We start from the raw sequence: 17,481 nt of genomic DNA on the forward strand, positions 1-17,481 counted from the left end.
AGAAATTAAAAGGATGAGCAACAGCATCAAAGTGAGGATCTTACAAGGGGTGGCGTGGAATGACAGCACCTGGTCGGGCATCCAAAGAGGAACACATGGCACTGGCAATACCTAACCAAGCGTGCAAGAAAGAACCACCAGGACCTATAACACTAAAGGGGGTGTCCAATGAAGGAAGACTTGAAAATGCAGCACCGGAGGGTAATCCAATAAGTACAGAAAGACTGAAGCACCTGAGTGGCTATCCGAGGAGGAACAGCTGGAATGTCAGGATGTGAGTAGGTACTCCAAGCGGGACAATCTATACCTGCAGCACTTGAGCTAGTATGGCAGGTGGGAGATCGAAGCCGGACAGCACTCGAGCGTGTATTCCAGGAGAGACAGACAGGACCAACATTACTGAAGTGGGCATCCAGATGAGACAAGCAGGGACTGAATGAGTGTTCCATAAGCCACATTCAGCACTGGCAGAGCCGGACAGTCATCTCTGTGCTTCCGCGGACAACAAACAAGCACCAGAGTGGGTATCTTACAAGGGACCGTGTGGCCTGGCAGCACCCGGGCCGGTATTCCAAGACGTACACTCAGTGCTGGCAACACCTGAGCAGTGTGCCAGGCGGTGTCAACAGCACTAATACTGATATCCAAGGAAGAACAGGTTGGACGCACAGCAAAGGAGGATATTCCAAGAGGAACAAATGGAACTGGCAGCTCTCTGGCGGGTATCCCTGAAGTAATAGGTTGAATGGCAGCGCCTGAGTAGGTACCCCGTAGGGGATAAATTGCACTTGCAGACGCTGAGCTGGTATGCCAGGTGGGATAGAGGGCAGACAGCAACCGAACACGTATACCAGGAGGAGGCAGGAGCGGTAACACCGAGGGGGTATCTCAGATAGAACAGCTGAGACACGCAGGAACTAAGCATGTATTCCAGGAGAGACGGACACAACCAACAGCACTATAGGGGGTATCCCAGAAGGGGCAGGTAGAACTCAAGTGAGCATCCTAAGGACACCGATAGCAACAGAACTAGTCTGCAAAGAATAACCAGGACTGGCTGCACCTGCACGTGTGCTAAGGGACAGGAGTGGCAGTACCTGGGCACTTGTTATGCCAGGAAGGGCACACAGGGGTGAGAGCACTGGATTGGGTATCCTAGAATAGACAGTGGGCAGGGAGAGGAAATTAATGGATTTTCCATGAGGGACAAAGAGGGCAGCAGCATGTATCCCAGGTGGGGTGGCTGATAGAAGTACAGCTTGAGCAGGTATCCCAGAAGGACTGATAGCAGGACAGACGTCACTGTAACAAACACCAGGAGAGGCAACTGGCGAGAGGTTACTCCTGAGTGGGTGTCCCAAGGCGACCAGACAGCGCTGACAACACTAGAGTGGATACACTTCTGTGTCTTCTTTTAAATGTCCCTTGTCGAGAAGGGTGATGGAGCGAAATCACAGCTCATCTTTCCCCTCTCAGGGATCTATGAAATGTTACAGAAATGGAACTGTACACTTGATCTATCAGCAAGGCGCCAGAGGATATCCATCTACCAGAGAGATGGACATGACTGACACTACTGTAGCAGGTATCCCAGGACCACATTCTAAAGAATATCCAGTGCTCAGTCAAGGCTGGGACAATCTTGTGGCTCAGCCATTCCAATGAAGTCTCATCATCCTTGTGGGATGTGCACTTCCGTGCCCACAAGGCCGTTACGTTCACACGGAGTGAATAGCAGAGGGGGCGAGTCTTCAGAGGAAAATGTTGTGCTTTCTGGCAGCTTACTGCTGGAGGCCGCGCTCACTGCGCCGTTGGGTGTCCTCACAGCCTGGATTGTTATTGCGTTTCCATGGTCATCCGGTGGGGTAACCCATGACTTGCAAGGGATGCTTGGCAGGTAGTGCGCTGGCTACATTGGGACTATGGAGTTCTGCATCAGACAAAAATTGTCGAACATGGGCATCTTCCTTGCATGCCTAATCAATGCCATGTGTTAGACGAGGGAGTCATGGTCAAGCATTATGAACTGCCCTTTCCAAGATGGTGGTCTAGCCTGAGACTTCTGCCTCAGATTCCCAATCCAAGATGAAGTTGAGTCTTTTCCTACCGTGTTGGTTCATGTTTGAATCTTATCTAAAGCAGGCATTAAAGAGTGAATAATGGGTCACAACACATTTGTTCCCTTATACCTTCTCCTATTTATTGCCCACTTCTTACTCATCGTATCCCTGATTTTTTCGCCTTTTAGCCTGATCTACTACTGGGTGTCTTTGCATGGCTCTTTCCCCTTACAGGTCAGGGAGAGTTTGGTTCTTTTTCTTATCTACTGCTGCATGAATCATCTTCAATGAAGAACCACAAGATTACAAATGTGATTGTTTTCTGCCTTTTTTCTTCCTAACTACTCTTAAGGAGACATTTGACACCTTTCACATGTACTATCAAGTGCAGGGTGGAACTGTGGTTACCGGCAGAAGACAACCTATCCTCGAGCAATGAAGAAGGAACCTTGACAGACCTCGAAAGAGTCCAGCCCTTCACACAGGCACCTAGAGATAACTGATCTTTGCCATAGACAACCTTTCCAACGCCGGGAGAGACAGGTGGAGGGTGGGAGGCCGTGGAAAGCTTAGCACAAGAGTCGTGCCTCTTTTGTTGAGCGTTATCCACCGAGGACCTTTAAAGCTGTAGTAAACTACACTGGGATCCCTATAACACTTCTGTGAGCAGGCAAGCATGAAACAGTCCCTACATGTTGTGAGACCATTGTTAAATTCCAAATCAGACACAAAAAAGACATTTTATTTTCCCTAGTTAGTACGTTTTTCAATGATGTGAACAGGGGCTATCACAATGTCTTTCAGAACACCTGCTCTGTAAGAAACAGGAAACCACAGAATGTATTTTTGGGGGGAGAATAGACAAATATTATTAAAGTGAAATTCCTCATGGTAGCCTGGGGAGGATTTTCTTTAATGTTCGAAGGCCACTCTCCAGGAAAGGAATCTCTAATGATCAAGATGCTGGCAGTTGGAAAAGACCTGAAGTAATAATTACTACTAAAGAATGTTTTCGAAACAATGAATAGAAGTGTTTTCAACGTTCAATTAAAAACCAGTCAAATTAAAGTACATTACCAACTGACCTGTATTTGATATTTCGACCTCTGCACAAATGGCATCTGAAGAAAAAAACAAAACAAAGAAAGCATTTACTGTGATACATCAGGAGCAGAATTTAAAAAATACATTCCTAACTTTTGTAGAAACTAATAAAAACGTATGCCTCTAGTTTTGTGAACCATGTGTAGAAACCCAATTACAAATATTAAACAATAATTCCGTTAGTAAAAATCCTGAAAGTTCTCAAAGTGTCTCCACTGTTAAGCTGTCCTATTCACAATATAAAAGTCAAGAAAATTACATATAAATATAAATTCAAATAAATTTAGAACACTTAAGAAATTTCTAAACAGTGGTGTAACATGATGTTCACTACATACAGTCAATATTAACAAGATAGCTGATTTTAGATGAATTACATTCACAGATTTTAGGTATAGTTGTTAGTGTTGAACAGTGGGATAGCATTCCCTCCAATGTTTTTACCTTTCAGAACTACAACCATTACACCCACGACTTTCGGAGTTTGGTAAACCTTGCCTATGTCTGGTGGCCACGAATGGTTGCCACATTGATGCGCGGCGTGTGAGTTTGCACCTCAGGTGATGCGTTATTTATACAAACCTGCAGCAGCTACATCCAGCTTCGCGGTCTTTGTGCTTCCTGAAACCAAGAGCAAACATATGAGGTTAAGAAACGGGGTGAACTGTTAAACATGAAGAGGCACAAATACTTATGGATCTAAATAGGGGTTGCAATGCTGTTTGGGTGAAAGATATTCACTGCAGCCCCAATGCAAGAAGAGGCTTTATTTAACTAACATTATAAATCTGGAATAATCATTGTTCAAATCGCTTTTAAAAGACAAATAACCGAATAACTTCTAGTTGTAAAATGATTGCACTAACCTTCGATTGATGTGTCCATCTCCATGGCGCTGGATTCTAAAAGAGGTAATCAGAAGCGCATGATATTGGGACACGTTGTGAACTGGTTTGTCGATATTTACAACTAGGGGTGGCACACAGAGGACTATGCAGTGAACGCAGAAGGACTTTACATTTTGAGATGTGCTTCTGACCCCACAATTACAAACTGAAGATTAGAGGGATCAGTTGCTAATTTATCATTCTTTCCTATCACAATGCATTGATAAAGCCAATAGCTTTGATGTTTGGTACTTCATGCACCTAGAGACAGGGGACAGATGAAGATATTCACCTGCCTAACACACAATAACCCAGACCTACTAGCATGTACACCGAGACCGACATGCACCTATATTCAAACAGATGCAAAGGCATACATTTACAAACGTCCACAACACAACCATTCAAGCACCCAGGCAAACAGGTGAACACACAGACACCTTTGTGCACAGAGCGGCAGACAGTCAGACGGGTGCCGTGGAAACAAAAACCACATAAAGGCAATTATGGAGAGACAGGTAGATGGACGATGGGAAGACAGAAATGGACAGAGGTCCTTAAGATAACACACTTATAAGCACCAGTGCACACAGACTGATAGATGGACAGGCAGCCATGCACAAAGTTCTTCAAACAAACAGGTACAAATGCACATAGACTAACAGCTATACAGGCACCAAAAAGAGCAACAGCCACCCAGGAACCAATGCACATAGACCACCAGGCGTACGCGCTTTATGTTCTGGTTGACTTGTGGGCCTGAATTGTAAGATGGATATGTTTGGACTGGGTAATCACTGCCAGTGCCCCAATTTCAGAGAAGCACTGTCTTCTAGAACATGTACTTAGTTGCCTTGTCTTGAAGGATTTGCTCTGCAACACCAGCAGACAGGATACACAGCTCCAGGAGCAGGACTCTTGATATTCCTGCCAGGGGTGGGCCCAAATTTATATGTTCTCTTTTTGCTAGACCCTATATTTTTGCTGGCTTTAGAACACTGTGCTTTTTATCTCGGCTAACAAATAGAAAAGTGTCTGACTGAACTGACATACTCCCGACTGGTAGATTTACCTTGCCTAAAAGGTCCTAGTATATGGTACAAAATGTACAGAGGCCTGATATTTAAAAACAGAACATGTTGAAATGTAATGTTACCATGTACTTACTGTGAATAGCTCCCAAAAGCTATTTTCACTGTGGCAGGCCTAGCTGTCCTATGTAGAAAACCAGAGTACAGATTAAAATGCTTATACTGTATCTCAGGAATATGACCAGCTAGAAAAATAATTAAAATAGCTATTTAGATAGCTATTAAAAATCCAAATCAATTGTGAAGGTAGATTTGTTACAAATATTGAGGAAAAATATCTTTTAAAAAATTACCTTTTCCCTACCAGAAGTTCCTAGAGGTTAATTTGTTTTGGCTCCCCAGCTACTCCCAGCCAATAATTAGCCTTGAATAGGTTTCAATAGATCTGAAATATCTCCCAGGAGCAGACGACCAGCTGACCTGATGGCTTTGTGCAACCTTTTTGGCATTACAGTGTCAAATCCTGCCTGACAAGTCTACTAGTTTCACATATAACACTTGGGGCACAATTGAAAGGGGAGAGAACAGGATGCCAAGACAATTTACGTGGATCCAGTGTCTAGTCGCTGAAGGACCCTGCTTTTGCCCTACCAGACCTCTGGCTCTTTGGTTTATTATGGGCACAGTGGGTCCCTCAAACTGGATTTTAGTTCTAGATGTGAGAGGACACTATGATCACCATAGTACACTCCCCATACACACTTCAGCCTTCAGAGCCCAACTTCAGTGAGGCCGAAGACTCTCACCATCTTGAAAATGCCCAAAATGGGGAGGGTTGGTCCCAGGAACTTTTACCTCATTGGTCAGGGCTTCATCGCAGTGAGCCTCAGATTGCGCCTAGGTCCCAATCTACCGAAAACTTTAACTATCATTGGTGCTTAGTGCTTTTGGGCGCTATTTCTACTTAAAACTTTTTTTTAAATCACATCTCTTGTTTCTCTCATTGGATTGCTGTCTTTTTAGTGTCATTTTGTTTATGAAATGTTTCTCTATCTTTCTAATTTTGTTTGGGATTTTTGCTGTTTTTCATTTTGACTTTATTACAGTTTTGGTACTCGTACATGTGTTACACATTGCTCTAGGGCAGTGGTTCCCAAACTGTGCGCCGCGGCACCCTGGTGCGCCGTTAAAAGTTGCCAGGGGCGCCACGCACATTTTGGAAACATGAATTGAACATTTTAAAAAGATTTATGTGTGCAGTTTATAAATGACCTGTTTATGACAAGTTTAAAGTATTTTGCGGCCGAGTAACTCTTTAGCATTTTATGTGGGAGAGTTACATAAGCCCCACCTGTCAAGGTCTTGCCCTCTGCAGCATGGTTTCACCAAACATGATTAGTTCTTAAATAAAAGTTATTATTATTAGGATTTCTAATCTAGGGTGAGAGAGAGGGCACCGCAGGACCGGAGATCACAGGAATGTGCAGGAAATTCTCCTAAGCAGAACCGATATAGTAATTATAGCATTATTAATAACTAATGTTCTGTTTTTAAAACAGATGGATATTTCCCAGGGGCGAGCACGAGGCCCCTGTGTAGTTTCGGGACAGAAGAAAACTGCTAACAGCTTGATTCAGCACACACACAGAGGTTGAGTTTGTTTATTTAGGTTAGAAGACATTATTAGAATTATTAGTTCCTTGTTGATGACAAGTCCAGGGGAAAATTGCAGCATTTCTGCTTTGTGAAAGATTAACCTTCCACCCTTTTCTTATTACTAAGCACACCTTTCCTTTTTTCCCCATTTGTGTTTACTAAATGCTAGTAAATTGTTAAAAATAAATTATAGGACCACAGTCCTCCCTCACTTGCATGCCCAAATCAGATTACTTACTGAGTCTTACTGCCAGGGGAAGGCAATTTTCGTTGGGATGCCAGAAAAACGGCTATGGGAGGTACAGACCAAGTGGAACTTGGAAAGCACAGTTATCAAAAGCTGAAGCCTTTGAAATAATTTAAGGCAGCAGTGCCTCCTAAATTCTCAAGAAACTGCAGAGTGGGAGTGTGAACAGCAGTGCTTAATTTGTAAATAAAAACGTGCCGGTGCCCAAAGTCCTCCTTTTAACCATGTGGCTGCTGCAATTAAATGTGAGAAAATTGAATACTGAGGCAGTGTAATACTGAAGCCATCTCAGGCCTCTTCAATGATTTTAAAGCCACTCCCTGCCCCTTCAGCTCACTCTTGCAGCTGTTTTCTCCCATTGTGACACTATTTCGTTTTTCTCTTCCTTGCTTAGCACCGGTAACAACAAGCACAAATTAAGCACTGGTGAATGATCAAGTACTGTTAAGTAGTTTTAGAGGAGAAAGTGTCCAGATTGAAGGCAGAATGTGTGCACCAAAGGTGAGGTGTGATATGTGTGTGTGGTCAAGGCAATGTAATGACGTTGTAAACAGAGAAGAAAACACATGCATGGAGGACAGCAATTGTGACACAGGGGGAGATGTGGCTACATTGTTTAGACGTTTAAGAATGAGAGGTTGAATTGGAGGAGATGTGGTCTAGCAGGGAGGAGGAAACATACAAAACATCCATGTTATGCTCGTTGATATAATTAAAGTACTCCTGAGGCTGGGCTTACATCGCCCACCCGAAAAAAAAAAAGTAACATAATGGGGAGCCGCGGGCAATGGCAAATATAGATGTAGGGAGCCGCGGGTCGAAAAAGTTTGGGAACCACTGCTCTAGGGTAAGCCGGTCTGCTTTGTGCCATAGTTACTGGATTTAGGAGGTTAAATCCAGGTTAATTTAGTAACTTTAGGGTTTCATCCTGACAGGTGGGTAGTCACCCTTCCCAAATAATATTCCAATTTCTTACACATGAAGATCAGCTACAGCTACTATAACCTGGAATGAAGAGGAGGTGCCCCTGATTTGAATGACAGGAGCCACGGTCCAACAGAAACTGCAACCTGCCTGGCAGACAGACTCAATAGGAGACCACTGCACGAGAAACCAAGAGCTGCAGCCCAGCTGATCAAACCGTGAAGCTGGACAAATAAATTATCATCATTATGAGATGTCTTAGAAACCCAGGAGAACAGTTTCTGCCTGGTGACTCTTGTCCAGTTCATCCCTGCACATTTTCCCTACAGCACTTGTTATTATGTTAGGTATCCTATGGCAAAAACAGTGCACAGGAGCTCTGTGGGAAGGGCACTTGACTCCCTTTCCATTCTCAACCTAAGCGTTCAGACACATGCAGTAATACTTCCTTTCCTAGAACAAGTGGGATACTAGGGGTATCCTAAGCACCCAAGACTCCAGGGGTGCCCTAAAACATGTGGGGCTTAATTTACTATATTTGGAAGTATTATTCTACAGTGTACAGTTTTAGTGATAACTCCTCCCCATAGGCTGGAAAACTCCCAACTGTACTAGCGCAGAACCCACAGATCACAGGAGACAACTCACTGGGCTCCTGAGGAGCGATACTCGACTGAGACAGAGAGGGGGGCGGTCTCTGAGGCTGCCTTATCAGGTCACCCATAAAGGGGGAGAGGCGGACTGGGAGCATACGACACCAGCCTTTAACTTAGACCAACTAAGACCCTCGACTGGCATCATATACACCTGGCTGTCATGACGAAGGACAATAAACAACGTCCTGCCCCCCAGCCAGGGGAAACTTGACAAATACACGAGCGTGGTCTCCTCCATTACAGGTGACGACAGTCTGCCACCCATGCAGTCGCTTCCAGATAACGATACCCTCTTACAGGCCATACAATCCTCCCAGGCAGCTCTAGCGAGTGGAATCGGCAAAGTCAGAACGGAAGTCTCTCTCCTCCAGCAAAACCTAAGGAACTTGGCAGAAAGAGTAACGACCGCTGAAGCGGGGATATCAGACCTGGAGGACGCTGTCCACACCCTCAAGAAAGAGGTCCCAGAGGCTTGAGTACTCACCAAAGTGATGCTATGGCGCCTCAAAGATGCGGAGAACAGGGTGAGAAGGAATAACCTGTGCTTCGTGGAATTCCCAGAGGGAGTGGAAGGCCCAAACACGATCAAATTCCTGGGAGACTGGCTCACCCAAACCTTTCCCAAGGAGCAATTCTCACCCTGCTTCGTGATAGAACGTGCTCATCAAGCGCTGGCTAATGAACCGCCGCCTGGGGCCCCACCGAAGCCAGTGATAGCACGGTTCTTAAACTACCCAGACCAAGAATTAATCTTATCCGAGGCCAGGAAGATGAAAGAGGTGTGCCACAAGAATTCACTGATTCAAATCTTCCCTGATTACACCAGGGAAGTCCAACACCAACAGTGCATCTTTGATGCAGTGAAAGCCAAACTGCAAACTCTCCAACTACAGTATATGCTCCTTTCCAGGCCAAACAAATTTCTATTCCAAGGAAAGACCCACTTTTTCCAGACTCCAGGGGAGGCGAGGGGATGGCTCGAGGAGAGACCACAGCTATCTAGAGAGGCAGCAAAGAGGAAAGTGAGCCCCCCATCAACACAAAGAAGGGGGACTCACTGTGGACTGCAGCAAGTACCCCTAAACAGGGAGCAAAGCTCATTCAGGAGCTGTAGACCTTCCAGGAGCCAGAAATCCAGATCCACAACTCGCACCCTCACACCGTCCTTGGACTCAGATGGAGATACCACAACAAACACCACAGGCAGACGACAAGGCCAGATCCGAAGAAGGGGCGGCCCCGGACTCACTGCACCCCCTGGTATCAGCAGTAGCCCAAATGGAAGAGGGAACAGTGGAACTGGACACACCGTTGCCAGCTGACCAGAGGGTCCGGCTCCGACGGCCATCTAATAATGGTTTCTGGGGCAACACACTAAACACAGGTCCCCCGAGCAACAATAGTTCTTACTCTACCCATAGACACTGCATTTGCACTATCGACAACGCATATTGAGCGACTGCCAGTTGACATATTGGTCTGTAAAGTTGCAGTAGGCTTATAGCTGGGGTAAAGATTGTATGGGAAGGGTGGGAGTACAGACCTCTCCAACCTCTCTGCAGAACAGTTTGTTGGTTGGGGATGAGAGCGTCCGCAGAAAATTGTGGGGGGGTAAGGTGGGGGGAACTGGGAGTTTGTGTTTAATGGTTATGAAGAACATAAAGAACTGGAGACAATACCTGCATGACAGCTAAAGTTCTATAATAATAGAATACAGTGGTACCCTTTAAATAGGGAAGGGCGTGCCTGGTATTGCATTCTTCTGACACATATTCCTAATGTGTGAGAATAACAGCTATACCACGCTGTCCTGGAACGTTAAAGGTCTGGGCAATAAAATCAAGAGACGGTTGGTAATGACATACCTCAAAAGGCATAGGCCGGATATGGTCTTCCTCCAGGAGACCCATCTCAAGTGCCCACACTGCCTCTTCCTTGGTAAAGGTGCTTACTCTGTTATAGCACATGCAGAATTCACTAAGGGGCTAGAGGAGTCGTGATCCTGCTTATGAAGTCCCCACCATTTCAGACAACAAAAATCTGTAGAGACCCTGCAGGCACATTTGTAGTGGTTCAAGGACACTGAGGCAGGCAGGAGATGACACTAGTGAGCGTCTATGCTCCACCTCGACTTCAGCAACAGACATACACCAAGGTAGCGGAGGTCCTGCTGGTGTCAAACTCACTGCTCCACCTAATAGGGGGGGACTTTAAGGAAGTTATCTGCCCTGAGCAGGACAGATCAGGGCTCAACACCTCCCACAAGGGGGACCCCCTCTGACCAATATGGTGACTTCCCTGGGCCTGATCGACCTCTGGCGACGCCATCACTCAGGGGACAAACGATTCTCCTACTTTTCTGGGGCCCATAGAGTCTTCTCTAGATTAGATTATATCCTGTCCCCGGTGGGTGAGGTAGCAGTGGTGGAAGAGGCAGAATACTTAGTGAGGGTACTGTCAGACCAGTCCCCTCCATAGCTCACGATTGGGACCAGCCCACTTAAAGAGAGGGGTTGCTGGAGGCAGAGTGCTTGGGAAGTAAAAGATGAAGAGATAACCTGAGATGTGAGAGTAGAGACTGAATTATACTTCAAGGAAAACAAAGACTCAGTGACCTCTGTAATTATGGTCTGGGAGGTATACAAACCAGTTATTCAAGATGGGGCTCAAAACATTGTAGCATGCAAACGAAAGCGAGAGAGGGAACACCTAGAGTTAATAGAGCGGCAGCTGCTCCAATTAGACAAGATCCTGGGGCCATGACAGACCCTCATGCCCAGCGCAAATATATGCTCCTGCAAAAGGTTTCCAGCTCACTCGTACAACACGAGGCAAAGACCCAAGACCTGGCCCTGCGACACCGCTTGTACGAAGCAGGGGACAGAGCAGGCAAGGCAGACTTCTAGCTTGGTTAGGGCTTTGTGAACTGGCAATGCCATGGGTACACTCTATAGTGGAGGACAACGGAGTTAGATATAATACCGACTTGGAGATTGCCAATGAATTTGCGATATTCTATGAGAACCTCTATCACATGAAGTGGCGTAGCGTGGGGGGTGCAGGGGGGGGCGGCCGCACCGGGCGCAACATCTGGGGGGGGGGGGGGGGGCGCGCTCGCACTCGCGAGTGCTAAAATCCACGGGTTAGGGGGCGCAAATTACTTGCCTTGCCCCGGGTGCTGACAACCCACGCTACGCCACTGATCACATGCACATAACAATGGACCCATCCCTTATTGAGAGCTCCCTGGCGGAGATCCCCCTGCCACGTCTGACAGTGGAAGACAGGAACTCCCTAGACCAGGTCATAGATCTGGCTGAAATCAAAGCAGGTATCTCCGCAATACCACCAGGTAAGAACCCCAGACCCAATGGCCTTCTAGTACAGCTCTTTAACAAAAACTCCAACATTCTAAGTCTCTACCTTCTCCAACTGTAACAAGAGGCCAAAGAGGAGGGTGCGCTCCCACGGGACCCTCGTAGGGCTACGATAGTAGTGATTCCCAAGGATGGAAAGCTCCCTGTGGAATGCAATTCCTACTGCTCGATTTAGCTCTTGAATATTGAAGCCAAAATCCTCAAAGATAATTGCCCAGCGGCTTGTGACTGTCATATCCTCACTGATCCACCAGGACCAGATGGGCTTTTTGCCCAAGAGATTGACGTGATTTAATCTACGTCAACTCCACGCTTTGACCAGTGCCGTAAAGGGGCAGGAGGAACCCCACCTGCTGTTAAGTCTCGACGCCCAGAAAGCATTTGATATGGTTTATTGGCTGGTCATGAAGCAAATATTGGAAAAGTTTTGATTCAGTCCAGGGTTTAAGAAGTGGGTTACACTACTGTATACTAGCTCGATAGCAGTTGTCTGTGTAAGTGGACGCCAGTCAGGCAAATTTCCCATAAAGAGAGCACGCGCCAAGGATATCCTCTCTCGCCCCTGTTGTTTACCCTTATGATTGAACCCCTGGCCAGTATTATTAGATCACATCCAGATTTCAGGGTGCATGACGACGGCGAGAGTCAGCCTGAAAAGATTTTGCTATACACGGACGACATCCTTCTTAATGTCACCCGCTCGTAGGGATGCTGTCCCGGATCGGGGATATGCTTTAGGAATATGGGTCCTACTCAGGTTACAAAATTAACTGGGCCAAATCGAGCCTCTATCAAGTAGGGGGCTGCCTTGAGCAGATAGACCCCCAAGACACCCAGCGCATGGACGGGAGGGCTTCAAGTACTTGGGGATCTATGTGACACTTGACCACAATAGATGCCAAGATTGAAACGTCCTAAGGGTCCTGACCGAGCTTTATAGTGATACGGAGCGCTGGGGAAAACTCCCGTTAACACTGTTTGGTAGGGTAGCTCTGTATGAAATGATCTCCCTCCCCAAACTATTGTATGCCCTCCAGAACACCTATGTGAGGTTATTGGAGGACATCTCTACGAGGATGGACCACACAGTTTGTGCATTCCTCTGGGGCGGGAAACACTCCAGGATATACCTGCAGACACTCCAGCGCAACCCCTACAACGGAGGGACCACATTACCTGAACTTAGAACATACTATTGGGCAGCACACCTTATAGCAATTAACAACTGGGAGCACGCACCCGGGGATCATCCTGTTTATCAGCTCAAGAGGAGTTAATTTGAGTGCAAATCTCACCTACACTATTTATGAGGGGGTAAAGGCATGCATTCACTCCTGGTGCCCACGCAGCTCATGAGAGACGCCTGGAATAAAGCAGTGTGCAAGATCGGGTGGCACGCTAAACTTACAAGTGGAAACCCCGTTGTGGGAAGGTACCTATTTGAAAGCACTGAGGAAGCTTCGGGGCTTTCAGGCATGGGATACCATAGGTATCTCCAAGTTGGGCCATCTCATAAGTGAAGGCGCACTGAAGACCTTCTCCACCTTGTGGGAGGAATATCACCTCCCCTAGACTCAACAATACCCCTACATTCGAGTAGTACATGCTTGGCAGGCTGAAAACCTAGTCATATCAGACCTCCCAGAATACACCCCAGTGGAGGGAAGGCTTCTCATAGGTCAAATAGAGGAGAATGCCATTTCATGGACATATAAAACCCTGAACAATAATATGCCAGACACACTTAGGCTACTGAGGGTCAGATGGGAGGAATACCTGGGGTCGCTCGAAGTTATTGACTTGGAGGCCACCCTCATGCACCCACGTACAGTGACCATACGTGTCCGACTAAGAATAATTCAGTTTAAAATCCTGCACAGGATCTACTACGATAGGGTTAGGCTCCATGCGATGGGGAGGGCCCCAACCTGCCTTTGGCGCAAAACCGGCAGGGGTACGTTCATGCACACACTGTGGACATGCCCAAACATGCAGAAGTACTGGCCTAGTATTCTAGGTAAACTGGGGGTGGTGCTTGAGGTGCAAATCCTGATGGATCCAAGCCACACATTGCTAGGCATACCCACAGGCGTAGATTTACCACGCTCCAAATTTATTTTTTGTAACTTGGCCTGGTGGTGGCTAAGAGAGGCGTGGCAAAACACTGAGGATCCCCCCAAGACCCCCGCAATGATGAAGTGGAGGATGGGCCTCTACATGATGGCTGAAAAGGTGACTTTCCAGGCCCGTGGCTGTCCACAGAAATTTCACAAAGTGTGGGGCCCCTGAAAGACCTACCATCATTTACAACACACGCAACACCCCATAAATGATGGTACTCCTCTTGAAGTTGATGCGCAGCACATCCGGGTAGATAAAATCAACTGCTTCTGAAGCTCTTCCTTTAACCCATATGATAAGTGTTTATAGTGTATCAGTAGAATTTGTTTCTGGAATAATGTGCTATGCCAATGCTTTTCCTGTTTTCTGGCCTGATGGGGCTCATTGTTATGGTTATATAAAATGCGAATAAAAACAGTTCTAAGAAAAAAAAAAATGAAAAAAAAACACAACCATGCTCCTTTTCTAGAGTATAGCACCAGCTGGGCATATTCCTTTATTGCATGTTATTGTCCTAGGTTACACTGCATCTTAGAGTCCGATTTATATGTTGGAAGAGAGTGGACTCTGTTGCAAAGGTGACAGAGTTCCCTCCCCACCAACACAGGGGTCTGCTCGCCCGATTTAAATGCGAACGGACCGTAGATTTGGCTACAGCTGTGACTACTCCATCACCGCTAGAGCTAAACCTCTAGGATGGCCCAACGCAATAACGGTCATCTAAGAACTAGCTATAGACATGTCCACCCAATTAGTATGTGTAGACATTTAGGGCCTCGATATGACCCTGGTGGTCTTCTGACCACTAGGGTTAATGTGGCGGTATTACTGCCAACAGGCTGGCAGTACATACCGCCATATTATGAGACTGGCGGGTTGGCTGCAGCCAACCCGCTACTTCTCCACTCATACCGCCAGGGCGGTATGAGCCACTGGGCCGGAGATGTCTATCTCCAGCCTGGCGGCCGACATAGTACCGCCCATGGCATTATGAGCCGGCCTACCATGGCAGTAGGCCCTACCAGTGACAGGGAATTCCTTCCTTGTCACCGGAAGGCGGCTCCACCCCCCAACTCTCACCTGACGCACCCTTCCATCTACACAGACACCCACACGCACCAGTACCTATATATAAGTGTACACTGTTCCAAAAGAGATATATATGTCAAAGATAATCAAGACAGGCGAAACCCGTAATTTCAGGAGCGAGAACCCTCAAGCATCCAAATGGATGACTAGCATCATCATCGGGATTTGCTCCTCACTAGGCTGGCACTGCAATGCCTAGTGGGCACCCCAAAACGGGGGCTCTCAGCCAGTTTTTTAAGATAGTGACTCAAAAACTTATAATAAGGGTGCTATAAGTCACCATCAAAAAATGTCCCATTAATATTTACAACTAGTGTCATCTTGAGTCCTAGAGACGCCTGACCCATGGAACCTGTTCTCGATTAGGGGGTGGTAAGCTTTGTTTTTTGTGTGATGTCCTGTTCAGTGTTTTTTATACCTTAACTTGGTTGTGTTTTTTATACCTTAACTTGGTTGTGTTAAATACTATTTACTTTTGAGATATATCACAATTATGAGATTTGGTTGTGCCTCTCCTTGTACCTTTTCTCTTGTGTTGCAGGGAACATGTATTACCAGTCTTCTTAAGTAAGTGACCGGTATCTTTGTATCTTTATTGATGATACTTACTTAAAAGAGGTCAGCTATTTATTTATTTAGGTCCTGAAGAAGCGTCAATGGATCCGGATGGACCAACAGACGCGAAACATGTCGACCGTATTATAGAGGTTCTTTTTAATTTTAAGAACACTCTACCATATCCTATTACCTTTTGAAAGGTGTTTTGAGCATAATCCTCTCCAGCACTTTCATCCTTTTTTAACCTTGGTCTTCATCCTTGTAGCAGTAATCTGATTAAATAATGGAGTTTAATGGATGAATAACCAATTTTAATCCTCCTCTTTTTCATTTTTTGATGGTGACTTATAGCACCCTTATTATAAGTTTTTGAGTCACTATCTTAAAAAACTGGCTGAGAGCCCCCGTTTTGGGGTGCCCACTAGGCATTGCAGTGCCAGCCTAGTGAGGAGCAAATCCCGATGATGATGCTAGTCATCCATTTGGATGCTTGAGGGTTCTCGCTCCTGAAATTACGGGTTTCGCCTGTCTTGATTATCTTTGACATATATATCTCTTTTGGAACAGTGTACACTTATATATAGGTACTAGTGTAGGGAGACTGTACACTGGACCACCAATATTCCCGGTCCCTCCCCCCCTTTTTTGTTGTTAGCACCCACACGCACCACACATACACCCATTCACTTACACTGGCGTACACGCATTCATACACACATACTTCCAGATATATTCAAACACAATCACACTGACATGCAGACACGCACTCACTTCACCATTCTTACACGCATTCACTCACACACATACAACCATGCAAACACCACAACACACACATACACATTCACACACACATTCATGCACACACTCAGACACACAACATCCCCCACCCTCCCAACCCCCTCTCCTGTCGGACACACTACTGACAGTGGTTCCAGTAAAAAAAGAAAAGTGTGTACACACACTTTAAAAAACTTTCAAATATTAAGCTACGTATAATGCTCCCAGAATGCTCTCGGATTAAATACAACTTTTTTCAGAAGCTTGAATGAAAGATTTATGATTTTTTGCTTTCAAAATACAGTGTTCACAAAAAATTGAACCAGGAAAAAATGTTTTGCAAAACTACTGTGAAACTTAGGTACCATTTCTTTGAAGCATCATTTAGTAAAATGTGTTTATGCATGCAAAAAATATTCATAATGGAAAGTCGGTGTAATCAGTTTCAACATGATTATGGGAAACATTAATATAAACAAGCATTGAGAGAGCCAATAGGTCCAACATTGGTGGTCAGTCTTATGGTTTTGTCAATGCGTGTCTGTTTTGACATGGCTTTTGTAAAACTTTATTGCTGTGGGAGCTTCTGGACCCTCAACATTGTAACAAATATTAGCAAAAAGCAAATATATGTTTTTGTTGTAATAAGCACACATTGCCACAGTAGTTCCTGGCACTGAACAAAACAACTTTCCGTGCTGGTATGCTCCTTGTGAATTAACGTAACATAAATTTGTAGAGCATGGAACTTGTCACGTGTGAGTGTATCCAGGCGCTGAGTAGGAGCAGGTTCTGCACATAGGATCAGTCACAGTGAAGCAAGCATATAGATGGATAGAGATATAATTTTAATAAAACAAAATGTCTTGGTTAACAACAGCCCTAATTAGGGGCCCAATTCTTAAAGAAAATCACAAAATTGCGCCCATGGTATATGTCTTTGCATTAGTGCAGATTTGCTTATTTCTTGAAGTCACAAGAATTTACAGAATTA

General features: G+C 45.6%; 1 protein-coding gene across 1 annotated transcript in view; it reads right to left on the reverse strand.

Annotated features, from left to right (window-relative positions):
- Nucleotides 1-17,481, reverse strand: part of LOC138261080 (uncharacterized) — a 64,836-nt gene that overhangs the window by 42,877 nt on the left and 4,478 nt on the right. Inside the window, exons 2-4 of the mRNA XM_069209710.1 lie at nucleotides 4,031-4,066; nucleotides 3,747-3,785; nucleotides 3,146-3,181 (exon numbers count right to left, since the gene is read on the reverse strand). Of these exons, the coding sequence (XP_069065811.1) occupies nucleotides 3,146-3,181; nucleotides 3,747-3,785; nucleotides 4,031-4,055 (100 nt within the window). The 5' untranslated portion in view covers nucleotides 4,056-4,066. The remainder of the gene's footprint in view (nucleotides 1-3,145; nucleotides 3,182-3,746; nucleotides 3,786-4,030; nucleotides 4,067-17,481) is intronic.

This window comes from Pleurodeles waltl, chromosome 2_1 (assembly GCF_031143425.1).
Source record: "Pleurodeles waltl isolate 20211129_DDA chromosome 2_1, aPleWal1.hap1.20221129, whole genome shotgun sequence".
Classification (NCBI taxonomy): Eukaryota; Metazoa; Chordata; class Amphibia; order Caudata; family Salamandridae; genus Pleurodeles; species Pleurodeles waltl.